This window comes from Squalius cephalus (assembly GCF_949319135.1).
Source record: "Squalius cephalus genome assembly, chromosome: 9".
In the NCBI taxonomy this organism is placed as follows: Eukaryota; Metazoa; Chordata; class Actinopteri; order Cypriniformes; family Leuciscidae; genus Squalius; species Squalius cephalus.
In genome coordinates, this window is record NC_137130.1 from 27638931 (window position 1) to 27654344 (window position 15414).

The window sequence follows — 15414 nt, forward strand, 5'->3', positions numbered from 1 at the left end:
TGTGCATGAGGGGGTATTGTCCCAGCGAAGTATTTCGGATATCACAGCCTCAGGGAGACGCATTGTTGGGCACTTTAAACATTCTCCATAGGCATATACCCGGCTGGAAAATGTTCAAAAGCAACTCGGCCAGCCTATTAAAAAACTCCGCTAGGATGTGTCCACTCGATGGAACAGTACATTGTACATGCTCCAGAGTCTATGAGAACAGAAATTGGCGCTTGCAGCCTATGTTGCTGAACACGAATTGTCATGCACGTTCACAATTCACCAGTGGAAATTAATCGAAAATATGATCTCCATTCTCGCCCCATTTGAAGAGGTCACACAACAGATCAGCTCATCAACTGCATCCGCTGCGGATGTGATTCCGTGTATAAGAGCTCTCACCCGACTCTTGTAGAAGACGGTGGAGTCTGACCATGGCGTGAAAACATCAAAAACAGTACTACTGGAAGCTGTCAGAAGACGATTTGCTGACATTGATATACAGAAGCTATATGGAATTGCGACGATGCTAGATCCAAGGTAAGAGAAACTTACTATCACTTATCATTAGTCTTCCCTTGTCTTTCAGTCTTAGGCCAACTACCTCTTTGTTTTAAATAGGTCATTATGCTTGTCTTATGCCTTATTTGAAGGATGGCTTATAGTAATCTAAAATATTTTATATTTTTTGTCATAGTTGGAAATACTCTGGGAGTATTTAATTTTTTTAGACTATGTAACCTGACACAAATGGATGTGTGTGGCCTGCATGGCATGTCACTATAATTGATTTCACATAGTTTTTCATCTATTTCAGATACAAAGACAGATACTTTCCAGAGGCACTCAAATCAACTGTGCATGATCTGTTTCGGGACATCGTTACAGCCCATTGCTGCACTGAACTGTCAAGTATAAGCAGCGTGGAGGTGCTCGGTTCCAGCAGGTCAACAGACAAAAGCCCACCAGCTTGCTCTTTACAGGCAATGTTTGCTGAACTGGTGGAGGAGGATACAGGACAAACTGATGAGGAAATCACGATTGTCTCGCAGATCAACCAATATCTAGCAGAGCCCGTAATGCCACGCAGTGGACAGCCACTTGCTTATTGGCAAGCGAATAAAGGCCGCTTCGCCGCACTTGCACAGGCAGCAAGAGCATATCTTTGTTCACCGTGCACAAGTGTGGATAGTGAGCGACCATTTAACACAGCTGCAAACGTTATTGATGACAAAAGAAACCGGCTGACATCAAAAAATGCGGAGATGCTCATAGTCATCAAGAGCAACTTGCCTTTTATGATTGAGACCTGAAGGATTTTGTCCTCTGTGAGGCCTAGCAAGTTTTGGTTTGAAACATTTTGTGACCAATGTTTAATTTTAATATATTTAAAAAGGCTACATTTTACAAGTAGCCTAGGCCTAAATGTGACCTCATCCCATCCCACGTTCATCTAATGTGGGTTGGTAACTATCTGCTTGTCCTCCTTATGTTTCTCTGCCTTGTTATTTATGAAGGATGGCATTGGCTTACAGTAGCTTACATTCATTTAAATTTTTTGGATCTGATGTAGTTGGTTCCTCAACTACATCAGACGTTCATAATAATAACTTGCCATAGTTTTGTCCTTTTGTCCTTGGCAGTAGGCAGTAGGTGTATCAAGTTTTACATTTTGCTGCCAATTATTAAATGTAGTCAGTGTATTAAGAGGCTACAATTTCCAAGTATGCCTACTGTAAGTGTAACTTGATCCCATCCCATTAAGCTGATCTAATGTGTGTTGGTCTGCCTGACCCCTCTGTTTGGAATAATTTTATGTTACTCTGCCTTATTTGGGAAATATGGCCTACAGTAGCCTTAAGTTATCTCATTTTCTAAATACACTTAAATAAACACTTGGTGGTTCTTCAAGATCTTGACTGTAGCCTATTTCTACTGGGTTTTTTTTGTTGTTATTTTTTGTTTTTGTTTGTTTTTCCCAGTACAGTTAATACACAGTTAGTGTCATTTCTACAAATGGTGCAAACTCTGCTAGATTATAGATAAAAGATTCCCATTACCCTGCCATTCTGTGATCGGCAGTGATCGGCAATCGGCAGATCATGATTTTGGTGATCGGTAATCGGCCCCAAAAATGCTGATCGGAGCATATATATACAGTACTGTGCAAAAGTCTTAGTCATGTTAATATCTCCTCTTTATTCCTCCTCTTTCTGAGAAGATCTCAGTGACTGGCAGCCATCGACTGAGTCAGCCCTGCAAACCTGTTGGTGGACAGTGGAAATATGCACTGATCCCAGATGATGTCCCTCCAGCAGAGGCCTTACCAACGTCTCTATTGTGCAGCTCATCCAGGATCTCCTGCTCAGCTCAATAACAGTCTACAGAAAAATATTTTCTTACAATCTGTTTTATGTATACTGTTAATTTAAACTTTTTTATTTTGTTTTTCGTATTTTAAATGTAACTTATCTTGTAAATAGTTGTAAAAAGTACTGTAAGTAAAAATGTATAGAACAATTTATTTTCTATCAAATGTACAAATTCATTGACAAGAAAATTACAGAATAATTTCTTTATTACATTTACAAGTCATAACTTGCATTACAAAAACAATGCACATAAAATATTTTTTGTTTCATTTACAAACTATAACATAAAAATAATGCATACGATTTTTGAAGTTCAAGTTGTGGGCCCTGAATCTATAATCTATGGAAGTTTAACTACGTTTAACGTTTTGAATGGAATTATGGAAATAAGTAAACTTTTCCATGATATTCAAATTTTTTGGAAAGGGTCTGTATGTGTAATGTATACATATTACTCACCATTTTCAAATGAAATCCCACTGAAAGTCCATGAGCTTGCGCAAGAGGCTGGCGACGTGTGAATTGACAGTTCTTCTTTTTTCCCCTTTGCAGCCTTTGTCCCTTTTTCTGGGTTTATACCCACAAAGCGTCTGAAAAATGATACACTGGTTAAAAATCTAGTAATTTCTAAAAAATCTAGTAATAAAACACAGACTAACAGCACAACAAAGACAATAAATGTACATGAACTATCCTCAACATGCACTATCTTCTTGCCTCTGTGAATATTGTAAGTTGCATTAAAACTTTCTAACTTTCTTTTTTGGGACGATTTCAACTTTCTAAATCAAAGTTAATTGCTAAATCCCATCATCAGACCTGTTGAAACCATGCTTGACTCACAGCTAGGGCAGAAAAAATGCAGGTGTTAACAGACAATATCTTACCTCTGGATGAATTCAAGCTTGCAGGCTGCCTCCTCCTGGTACTGTAGGTTAAAGATGTAAAAACAGGGGGAAAAAGACGCCAGCCCTGTCACAAAGGTGGACTGGATCCCTTCGCAAACAATTTGGCCCTGAAGGCTGAGCATCCAGCGCTGGAAGCGGCTTCCCGTTTCTCCTGAAACAGAAATGTTTTAACTGTCAAATTTCTTTTTTAGTTTTCATTTTGAATACAGTTTAGTTTGATACCATTGAATTCACTACATACAACACTAAAGCCAACTGTCCTATCTAAAACCAACTTACCAAGAAGTACCAGACGTGGAGTTGCAGGTATAGAGAGTGAACTCTCAAGGTCAGCTGCAGTGGCATATCCCTAGGACACAGAACAAATTAAACACAATATTAATGACATAAGACTACCACTGAGTGAGATAGATAGATATATAGATAGAATGAGAGATGGAGAGACAGGAAGAGATAGATAAAGAGAGAGAGGGGGATATAGATAGAGAGATAGAAAAAGATACAGAGAGAGATAGTGATGGATAGATAGATAAAGTGAGATAGATAAAAGAGATAGAGGGAGAGAGTTAGATAGATACAGATATAGAGGCAGAGAGAGAGAGAGGGAGAGATAGAGGTAGAAATAGAGGAAGATATAGGGATAGACTGATAGGGAGAGAGTGATAAAACAGAGAGATAGATACAGGGTAGGTAAAGAGAAAGAGAGAGATAGTGAAAAAGATAGGTAAAGATAGAAGAATAGATAGAGATAGAGGCAAAGTGAGGGAGAGATAGATGGTCAGAGAGGAGTGTGTGTGTGAGAAAGAGAAACAGGAGAGAGGTGTATGTGTTTGTGTGTAGGGGAACTTACATCTGCAAGAACAATGAGTCCTGAGACATCTTCGGAAAAGTGAGAAAGAAGAAGATGGATGACCTGATAGGACAGCTCGACATCATCATCACGCTGACGAAGAACTTCCTTCATCCTTGCATTTGTCGGTTTAGACTTGAACATTTCCACAATCGCTTTGCCACACTCTTCCATGGCATGTTCAAGGCTATGCAGCACAGGAATATCAGTAAGAAGCTCAAAGTGGGAGTACAGTCCTTTCTGACTGAACAAGTATGGCCACTTGGTTTTTAAAGATGCAATGGTTGGTGTAGGTACAACATTGATGTGGGACCGCTGCAGGTAGAAAGTAGAATCCATTAGCTTCTTTACCTCTGGTCTCTCAGCACCAGCTGTGCCATCCCGACTGTAGATCCCTTCCAGTTGTTGACGCTTGGTCTCCATTGTGTCCTCAGTCTCTTCTGCAGGGAGGCTGGGCTGGAATCTTGTACATCCATATATGTCAGTAGGCCCTCTCTTTTGTCCATGGCTAGCTGAACGGTGCTGATGAAAACTGCTCGCACGGTTCAGATTTTCGATTCGATTTTTTACTTGAATCAGCAAAGATGTGTATCCACTATCTAGAAGCTGTCCATTGTCTGGCTGATCGGCAAAACGTCCTGGGTACTGGTGAACAATGTTCCGTAAAACTACAAGGCACTGCACTCGTGTTGGATTCAGCTCATACTTTCTCATCTCATCGGATATTATCCTGACCATCTGCCGTCGTGCATCTGGTGAAGGTCTCTTACAAGATGAAATGGCAGTGCGAATCTCCGCAGGCATAACGTCCCATGGCACCTTAAAAGACTCTGGCCATGATTTCCTTACAGGCTGGGAGGCAGACGGGCTGTCCTCACTTTCAGATAGACTGATGATTGATAGACAGTTGCTGCTGACTTCAGTGGTGGAGGATGGGACGATTTCAAAGATTTACTGTGATCACTTTACTCTCTAAAAATGACAAAAAATATGAGATGGGTCATGTGAACTTAATTAAAGGCATCAACAAAATTTAACAACTGCAGAATCCTCTCCTCCCCCAGAAAATCAATCCAGATCCAAATCCCAGTAATGTTTTTAAATTGAGAAATATACATTGGTTATGAACTTCTGCAAGCCATGATGTAATGGAATAGTACTGTAACTTAAAAAGCAAGCTTACCTATTTGGAATACTTCCAAAAGTTGTCGTCGTCTAACAAGAGGCAGTAAGTCTGCAAAGTCGTCCTCTTTTACATATCTGAGTTCTTGTGTTGATGTAAAGCAGCCAGCATTTACAATTCTATCAATTATAGTGTTGTGGATAGATTCTGGAATATTCGGCAGTGCCCTTGGCACAATCTCCATCATTTTATCCAGAAAAGTAGGCATTGATGTATATTGAGAAGAAAGAAAATGACAATTACTGTCATATCAGACAATGTGTACTGTTGTAACATCAGAGAAAAAATGTCTTACAGTCCATTAGGATTCAGCCAATGAACGAATTATTGAGAGAAAATAGAAGTTGTGGGGTGTTGATTATTAATAATGCATTGGCAATGGGAGAGAGGCAAAATATTCAAAACAGCAACCCAAAATGACAGTAAAATAGCCTGTCTACCAATAAGAGAGATAGAAATTCCATCAATAACATCTATTGAACAGCTTCAGATTCTCCTGGCAAGGCCTGTGTTGGACTGTTTGCTCCAGCATCGTGGCTGTACACTGAAAGAAAGGAATGGTGTGGTACAATTACTGCCATGTCAGAGAATGTGTATGCTGGTAAAGGATAATAATCAGTAAGGTCATCTTGCTTAACACAGCAGTAACATCCTTGCACTGGAGTAAAGCCATAAATACCGACATTATGAAGAAACACAGTCCTACATTTTTCAGTGAGAAAATATACTGTTGAATGATTCTGTATCAGTATAATGACAATCTTTCCAATGACAAGACCCTCAGAGTTCTCATCTATTGACACAAGCATGTTTTTCTTGTATTTTGTGCCTTTGACAGTTGCCTCATTGGCAATCAGTGTATTGTGAGGGCCAAAATCATAGTTTGAAACAGATTCCCTGATGTAGTCATTGAAGTCCTCAAGAAAAAACTCAGTTGCCTTTTCTGCTACAACAACGGGTGCAAAGAGACTACCAGCCTGCAGATAAGCCTGGAAAAGCTGATGCCTCTCTGAAAGCGTTAAGCAGAGGTTTTTAAAGTTGTGGAGCTTTCTGGAGCACTGCTTAAAGTAAGTGTGCTTGCTTTCAAATCTCAGTGTCCATAACCTAATTAGTGGACCAAAACACATTATGAGCTCAGGGTAGTGAGAAACATAATGGTGCTTAGGCTTCAGTTTGTGATTTGGGAAAGCCTGGCTCCTGAAACACAAATACTCATCAATGAGGACCCTCAAATACGCTGTCTGTCCAGCTGAAATGGCTGGAGCACAAATGAGAGAGACCATTTCTTGCAGTTGTAAGACAAGTTGCCAAACTTTGTTTTCACTCGGTGACTGAATTTTCTCTCCAATCAGTAGTGGTAATAACCTGAGCAGGCACCAGTTTTGTACAGCATGGCCACTGAGTTTGTCACTTCCTGGGTTAACCTCACATGGTTTGTCATTAGCATCATTGCTGAAATATTTAAACAGATTAATTCTTTGATTTAATTCAAGTAACTGTAATTTAATTTAAAGTAATTTAAACTGTTTGTCTACCTTGACCAGATGCTGAATGTACAATGAGAGGTCAGCGGACACAATGCCTTCAAACAAATCATGTCCAATACATGGTGGCAATCCAGGTTGACATACATGAAAATAGGATAACTCATTGAACAAGGAGTCAAATTTGATACCTCCACTATGGGCTAACCCCCCTTCAATTCTCTGCACATGTTCTCTGTATGACTGTACTGTGCGAGTAGGCCCTACTGAGTGGATCTGCATGGAATTTCTCTCTCTCCATTTCACAATATCTGCAGAAATGGACACTTGTGCTGAAATTCTCAAAGAATCCGCCAATCTTATGTGACCCCAAGTTGTCTCCACAAATAGCATGCAGTATTCCTTTACAGACTTGTCCATCTGGTAACACTATACCACTTTTCTCAAGGTGAGATCTTTAACCAAGCGACCCAGGACTAAATCCTGGCCAAAATGTTTGAAGTCTTTCTCTTTGCAAAGAAGAACTAATTGCATTTGATCAGTGTTTGACCTATTGTATGGTAAAAGATCTGCCAGAGAAAGATACACAGCAAGTACAGATATAAGATCAAGCCTAACGACCCATCTTTTTTAAGTGTGTTGTTTGTTACATTCTCCCCATCCCACACATCCTGAAAAACATTGTCAGTTTCTGTATGGGCATGAACTTGTTTGAACTGCTCAAATACAGACTGACTCTGAAAAAGAGCATTGAGTGTTTGGTCTATTGGGATATAATAGGCAAAGCTGTCCATGCCGGCTTCATTTTGTCCCAGGCATATTGGAACAGGTTCGACATAATTAAATTGACTCTTGAAAACAGTCTTTCTCCGTAGATCTGTTTTTAATGTGTGTGTATTGTGAGTTCGGAAAAGATCTTCTGCTCTCAGATCATCAATTAGAGCCCTAATTGAATCATCTGAAATCCCCATCTGACGTAACTTCTTATCCAATTTAGAAAATAACTGAGACTGGCTGAGATCATGTATTGACTGCATATCTTCAATGATTGTCTGAATGGTGGAGGCCGGAAACAGTAACTTTGCCTGTAGCTTAAGATAAAACAGAGCAAGATTCCTTTCTTGATTTTCTGGGCTAAACTCAAATGGTCTGCATTGTCAGCAGCATCAATCTCCACATCACACTGCGAATCACTGTCTCCATGAGGACCACTAGATCCACTTACACCAGCCAGACTGATAACAGAATCCATTAAATTGCCCTCTTCACTTCTTTTATGTTTTCTTGACAAATGAGATGTAAATGTAGAAACCACAGTAAATGTTTTATCACATTGCTTGAAGGGACAAACAATAGTTCGTCCTTCTTTGATGTGCACCTTAAGATGAGAATAAAACTCAGTCAAGGAGTCACATTTGGCATGGCAGGAGGAAACATGACACGTAAGATCCACTAGCCTAATCGATCTTGGCTGAACAATACTATCCTTATGATGTCTGTAAATATGTCCCTTCAGACCAGCACATTTTTTAAATGTCCTTTGGCTATTAGGCATACAGCACTGCAGTACTAAATTGGGTATGTTGCTGTGAATTTTTATGTGCCTCACATAGGCCACAGAGGTGGCTGACTGTTGTCCACAAATTTGGCAAGAAAACATTATGCAAGCCAATTAGACTTATTGATAGATTAGCAGTAAATTGCTAGATTAAAGCAAGTAAGAAATCATTCAAATTTCCACCTGGTTCTGAGATATAGGCCTAAATCCTGGGATATCATCTTGAACAGCAGTGTGATCAGGGGTGGTACCCTGCATCTGCATCTGTAATAAAAAAATAAAAATAAAAAAATAAATAAAAAAAATGCACACATTACAACTCAATGATAATCAAAACAGCAAAAAAAAAAAAAAAAAAACAAATAAATAAAAAAAATAGGGTGCACTATGCCAATGCAATTAAAAGAGAATAGCTGTTCACATAGCTAGATACTGCACTAGCCCGATCAGTAGTAGCTGTTTTTGCTGGATTTACCTCATTGAAAGGCTAAAACCTGCACATAAAATAGTCACACCAGCATGTCTGGTAGCCCAAACAGCTATAATCCATCAAAGACGAGCAGCTGGCATGAATTCATCAAATTTGATACTGTATTTATACAGTCTTAGACCAACTATCTAGCATCATAAACAGCTATCAATAAATAGATTTATGTTAGCCGTTTGATTTTCAGGAAAAATCTGCTTTCACCAGACGTGCACATGGCAAGAATGCCACACAAACTTGACCACGGGAATGCTACTTAAACGTTATAGTCCTAACGTTAGCCTATTGTTTTTAGATTTAGATCGTATACATAAATGGATATTAAAATAAGCGCATTGTTTCTAAATTTAATGGACAAACTATCGAAATGTTGCTAGCTTGAATCACCTTGGCTCATTAGCAGCTAATGTTATTCATGTGGTGTGTAAGTCCGTGGCGTTTAGTAGGCTATACATCAACATCACTGATAGATGTTAAAACTATGCATGACTTTCAAGAAACTCTTTAATCTCACCGGATTATTGTGATTTTGGTTGATGTAACCACCGCAATCTTCCGACATGGATCTCCGTGTTCGTTGCAGGTTCAAATGCCTTCTTCTACTACGCTCCCTTCCCAGAATGCGAAAAAATACTGTATGAACATGTTATTTCAGATAGTGGCGCCAAATAAAGTGGCGCCTACCCAGCAAACACAGAACTTTGGCACAACATCCAACCTTCTAAGGGACTGTTCGTTATTTATTTAAGGGGCCACCGGAGGAGTTTTGAGATCTGTTGTCAAAAAAGACATGACCCTCCCTTCGCCAGCAACAATTTTTTCTATGACCCTCCAAAATGATTGTGAAAAAAGGCATGACCCTCCCCGATAATTTATTGATTAGCCTAATTCTGTACTGGTTTGCGCTTGGCAAAGATGTTCAGATAGCCATTGTTTGTTTGTTTTTTAAACCATAAACTCTTGCTTTCTCATCTGGCTGTAACGATAGACCAAACCTACGATTCGGTTCGTATCACGATTTTTTATTTTAGATTTGAAAAAAAATCATGTTTTCGTTGCTGATGCGGTGTGACGCGTTCAACATGTGGGTGGCGCTGCTAATAAAGCATCTAAAAGCTGTCACAAAGAACCGGCAAAAGTAATGATTATTAATATGTCATATAGGCCTAGACATTTTAATTGTTTTTAATAAACAAGTGTTTTCTGTGTCGACTGCAAAGATGAAGTTGACGATGCGTCGCGATCGTCTCAGAACGCGCCAGAGAGAAATGCACATTTCATAAGGAGAAAGCAGTCTGTTTTCCTTCGTTTTGAATTGTTCTGCATGTTTAAAAGTAGACATTTCAAGCTTTCTATATATTTCTCAGGTCTATGAGGCAAGTAGCACACCTTACGCTGAGTTTCGGTTCATTTATGAGACAAGAGTCCAGTTCACTCGCCCGCGCCTCCGTGTCATGATTATCTATTTTCTACTATATTATTTATTAAATCCAGATGAAACATTGATTAAAATTAAGATAAAATTAATAAAAAAACGAAATTCACTTTAAAGAAAAGCTTTGTGCTTTCTGTTTGAGGTCTCTGTGCAATTTTTAAAGTCGCTTTAGAGCAGTCATGTCCGTGCGTAATGGAGAACTGTCACGTCCGTAACATTTTTTTTTTTTTTCACATAAATGCAAACACGAAAAATAAAATAAAAATATTATAAAATTTAATTTTCTGTGGAGGCCGATCTTTATTCATCCGGTGGGTATATATATTTTGGTTTGCACAGTGTAATTTATAGAATTACTAAAAAATATTTTGCCACCTAAAAGTTATTTTTTTGTGTCACGTCACATGTGTATTTCCCTCATATTAAATATAAAACGCATGTGTAGACTGATATTTTTCTAATGTCTTGACTCCTTTCAGACGTTTCAAATAAATGCATTTTCTGAGAATTTTTATTTTAAGTTTTGACTGCAAATGTCACGTCCATTCACTGGAATCGCCCAATTTTAACGAATTAATCCTCAACTAGTTTTTGTGGTGTAGGTCTATGTATTTTATGTTAACTTAAATAATAGCCTACTAATAGTGCTATTAGTAGGCTTCAACTTTCAACTTCATCAACTTTCAACTTCATCAACTTCAACTTCATGTCTAGCCGACACTGACATAAAAAATAACTGTTTTATTAGTAAACAATTAAAATGTCTCCTGCTATATTGAACATATTTGCCTGTTCCTTACAAAACACTGACAGTGGTTTTTTTTTTTTTTGTTGAGCAGCTGCGGACAAATTATTTCGACACACACACACACACAATATTGATAAACAGGATTTTTTTGTTGCTTTTTTAATACAATAAAAATTTCATTTAATTTATTGTCTAATAAAATTATAAGCCTATTATTTTTAGTTTATTAACAGCAACAACAGCTGTAAAGATGAAGTTGACGATCGCCATCTCCGTATTGAACACGCCTATAGAAAGAAATGCACATCATTACATAACCAGAGAGTAGCCTATTTCTTTTCGTTTTAAATTGTTAAAAAGACATTTCAAGCTTTCTTAAGATATATTTCATGTATGTGAGGCATATGCTGAGTTTCGTTAAGTTAGGATGAGATGCGCTCCTGTTTACGAGCAGTGCAAGTGACCACGCGGGCGCCTCTATGATTGTGTTGTCTGCTATATTTGGTATTTGGCAATTGGTTGATAAAAAATATTAAAATTAAGATACAATTTATACAAAACGAAATTCACTTTAAAAAATCGTTTTCTGCAAAACAAAACTTAATTAAGTGGTCAAAATCATGTCTGACCCGCTCCATGTCTCTCGATATTGCGTATACTCGTGTGTGCGGTTCACTTTTCATAATCAACATAGATGAAAAATAACATTATTATATTTTAACAAAAATGAAACTAAATGAGCTTATTTAATGGTAACAACACAGTAGGCCTACAAACTCTGTATTTGTACAAATTGCTGCACATTCATTTTATTCTGAATTTTGCACACACAAGTTGAAAGGCATTTGTTTGTGCATGCATGTAAAACATATCTGCAACATTTATCAAGTTCACTGATAATTATGCGTGCATTTATTAATTATTATCTTAATGAATATTGTAACAAGGACGAAGCATGTAAACTGTTTGTTTAGAATTTGGATCGATCATCGCAAATAGATCCGAATGAAGAAACGTACAAAACCATAGGCTATAGAAAATGGGTGGGCCCGGACCTAAATGCCCACCCGGGCCCAATGGTAGCGCCGCGGCTGGTGGTAGCCCTATCTTACACATCGTGGAAACAAAATAAGAATGGAAACTAAAATATGCAGTATCGCGCTACAGCGCACATTCTATCAGCAGTTCTGGCGCCTCAGTCCCAGTACTGTAAAACTCGACGTACGTTCACATCACATGTTAATGCAGCGGTAGAGTTACACTCACAGGACACTGTGCACTTAACAAAAGTTCATTATTTGCTCGTGCTTTAAAGCTTTGCCGGGTAAACATTTCTTTGGCATTCTGTTCTGACATGATGCACTTTTTCTCTAAGCGCGAACTGAAGCGCACACTGTCAAACAGCGCCAAACTGGATTTTTGTTGGGTCAGACCCATCTGATATCGAAGGGGGGCTGATAACGCGAGATCAACATGGAGCTAAATGGAAAAAAATAGCACCAAACAAGCCACTTTGAAATGTTGCTGTTTTAATGAATATAAAAGTTGGGTGACCCTCCCCCTAGACTAAAAAAAGTTGGATGACCCTCCCCTCAACAAAGAATAAAAAGACATGACCCTCCCCTATTTTCCTCCGGTGGCCCCTTCCATAAATACCGAACGGTCCCTAACATCGTTTTAACAACATGGCCAAAAGGTTGCTATAGTTACGTTGTGTGGTGAAGGTTGTTACAGTGTTGTCACAATGTTGACATTGAACCACCGTTCAGGGCCATTGCTAAGGTTGTGCCAACGGTGTCTGGACAACCACTGGACTACATAATGTAGCCTACTCGTCACTGCCCCAAAGCGCGAAAATCAACATTTTAAATCCAAACCACCTGTTGGGCTCATTGTGTTGTCTCGTTCTTCATCGAGCAAGGATACGTGAGTATTGCGTTTAATTTAGCCTACCTCAGCTATCAAACACAACCTACAACTTTAATTTCTAATGTGATTAATGTAGCCTCGCTTGTACTGTTTAGTTTTTCATTAGATTTTTCCACTATTTAGTCTCATTCATTTCTTTGCTCCTCTCGTCCGGCTTTCGGCTACTGTCTGCCATACAGAACCGGTTTTGTTCATTAACATAAATGTTCTGGGGTGCGTTCTCCGATAACGTTGTCTCTTAGCGCGCTACGAAGACTCAAAAGGTACACCTTAACTACAGGTATACCTTTCCTACGTGTGTTCTCCGAACTATACCTTAGGATGTTGCTTAAGTTAAACCTTCTTAAGTTCGACCTTAGCAGGCGCTGTCCATGGTGGAGGCGCTGAATAGGTTGATATCGATGCCTCGATGATCGATTGTGCGCTCTTTCCTTCACAGCGGTATAGGTAAAGTATTGAGAAAACAATGTTCTTTATAAAGAAGCGTTTTAGAAATAGTACAAACTGCATTTATCGGGCTCATTGAAATATGTACATGCAGAAATAAATATGAGTAGTCCTATGTGTTTATAATTTAGCAAGTGTGCAATCCCAAACCCTCACGGCCATAAGTGTGTTAATGTTCTCCACAACGTATGCTGATTATCCACCAGCCATGTAGTTGACATACACTAACTGGCTCCGCGGACGGCGCCGTCTTTGATTTAAAACAAGTACTCGCTGTCTCGCTGCCATAGCTATAAAGTTTGTGCAACTCATCTTTCTTTATATAGACTCCTAAGCCTTTTCTGTCAAATGGTTCGCCAGCTGATGTGCCTTAAGGCCCGTTCACACCAAGCACGATAACTATAAAGATAACGACAAAGATAACTATATATGCGTCCACACCAACGAACGATAAGGTCTTTTTATTCTAAGCACGCGCGCGCGCCCCATTTTAAATGCGCGAGACCTTTAAATTAGAATGGATTCTGATTGACTGTCAGTGTTTTATCGTTTGACAGCTGAAAAAAAATCGTTCTGAAAGTGATCCCAACGATATCGTTCCTCATATCTTTATCGTTATAGTTGTGGTGTGAACTCTGTTATTCTTTAATATGGAGAACGATTTTTAGAATTATATCTTTATCGTTATCTTTATAGTTATCGTCCTTGGTGTGAACGGGCCTTTAGGATAGTAATTAAAAAAACTAACAACCATTAGTGTATGGAAACTTTATTAATGAAAACACTTCCATAGGTGTAGGCTATAACAACAAGTATTTTATGTGTAAAATTTTAAAGTAAAGTAAAAATGTAATTTTAATACTAAATCAGATTTTATATTAAATGTTCATATAAAATTTTCTATGTGTAATTAAACTGCGATGTAAAAAAGCTTTTTGCGTAGTGGTGGCCACTAGCGGTATGAACCGTCAGCAGCGATAAGGTATAGCTAAGAGCGCTCCAGACCAACCTTACGAACGTATGACTTACAGAAGGTATACTTAACTAAGAAGGTTTTGGAAACCACGTATTAACGATAAGGTACTTCTTAAGGTACAACTTAAGAACGACGTAGCGTTAAGGTAGTTTCGGAGAACGCACCCCTGATCTGCCTTTGCTTTTTATGTTTCATTTATTATACTTAAAATAAATTTGTATATTCGTTTATTTCTTTTTTTTTTTCACAAATGTATTACTTTTGGAAGTGCAATTTGATTACCATATGAAGTTTTAATAAAGTTGAATTAACGAAACCTTATGTCATTTTTACTCTTCAAAGTGTAGGCTACACTTGCAGGTGTTGATAGCCCCATTAAATAATAATATAAACAAACGATAAAAGGTATATAATTATCTAACAAAATGCTAAATGGGGGATATAGCAGCATATAAAAATATTGTCAGAACGTCGTCTCTCAGTTGCTTGCTGAATGTCGCGCAACAACGTTGCTACAGCCCTGGCACGTCTTACAATTCTACGTTGTTACAATGTTGCGAGCACGTAGACAGCGACGTTGCTATAGCAGAAATGCAACGTGCCACAGACGTTGCCACAAAGTAAATGTGTTTGCTGGGTATACCAGCGTGCTGCGTGTCATACGGATATTTACACCGTGTTCAGAAAGAACAGGGGAGACACACACACACACACACATTGGGAGCGCAGTTCCTCAACTAAATGTATAGGCCGTCTCGCGTAAAATCCGGAGTTTAGAGTATTAATAGGGTAATAAAAGGCTATTACACCCACGATAACAAACACATTTGCGCATGCACAGAAAACACCGCAAACTTTCTTATTTCTGTCTGTGGAATAGGCTATGCAAGATTATTCTAGATAACATTTGCAGTAGAGAAATCAGGTGTTTAATTTGTCTAATCTTCATTCAGTAAATGCATACAATATTTAGTTTGTTAGTAATGGATTGCACCGTCGACTATTAATAATAATAATAATAATAATAATAATAATTCATTACATTTATA

General features: G+C 38.5%; 1 protein-coding gene across 1 annotated transcript; it reads right to left on the reverse strand.

The window, feature by feature from the left end:
• Positions 1-1965: 1965 nt before the first annotated feature.
• LOC307164622 (uncharacterized protein) lies at positions 1966-6219 on the reverse strand. Its single transcript, XM_079881636.1, has 6 exons — positions 5302-6219; positions 4119-5090; positions 3548-3617; positions 3248-3419; positions 2820-2950; positions 1966-2369 (listed from the first exon to the last, which is right to left on the reverse strand). Exons 2-6 carry the CDS (start codon positions 4920-4922, stop codon positions 2359-2361), a joined length of 1188 nt encoding a protein of 395 aa, XP_079737762.1. The 5' UTR covers positions 4923-5090; positions 5302-6219; the 3' UTR covers positions 1966-2358.
• Between the last annotated feature and the right edge of the window lie 9195 nt (positions 6220-15414).

Excerpts from the sequence above, each read along its gene's own strand:
- LOC307164622 (XM_079881636.1), bottom strand. The coding sequence starts at position 4,922 with ATGCCTGCGGAGATTCGCACTGCCATTTCATCTTGTAAGAGACCTTCA. Across the intron at positions 3,618-4,118 it reads GACTCATTGTTCTTGCAGAT|GGATATGCCACTGCAGCTGA; the intron begins GTAAGTTCCCCT and ends TCTGTGTCCTAG. Across the intron at positions 3,420-3,547 it reads TCCACGTCTGGTACTTCTTG|GAGAAACGGGAAGCCGCTTC; the intron begins GTAAGTTGGTTT and ends TTTCTGTTTCAG.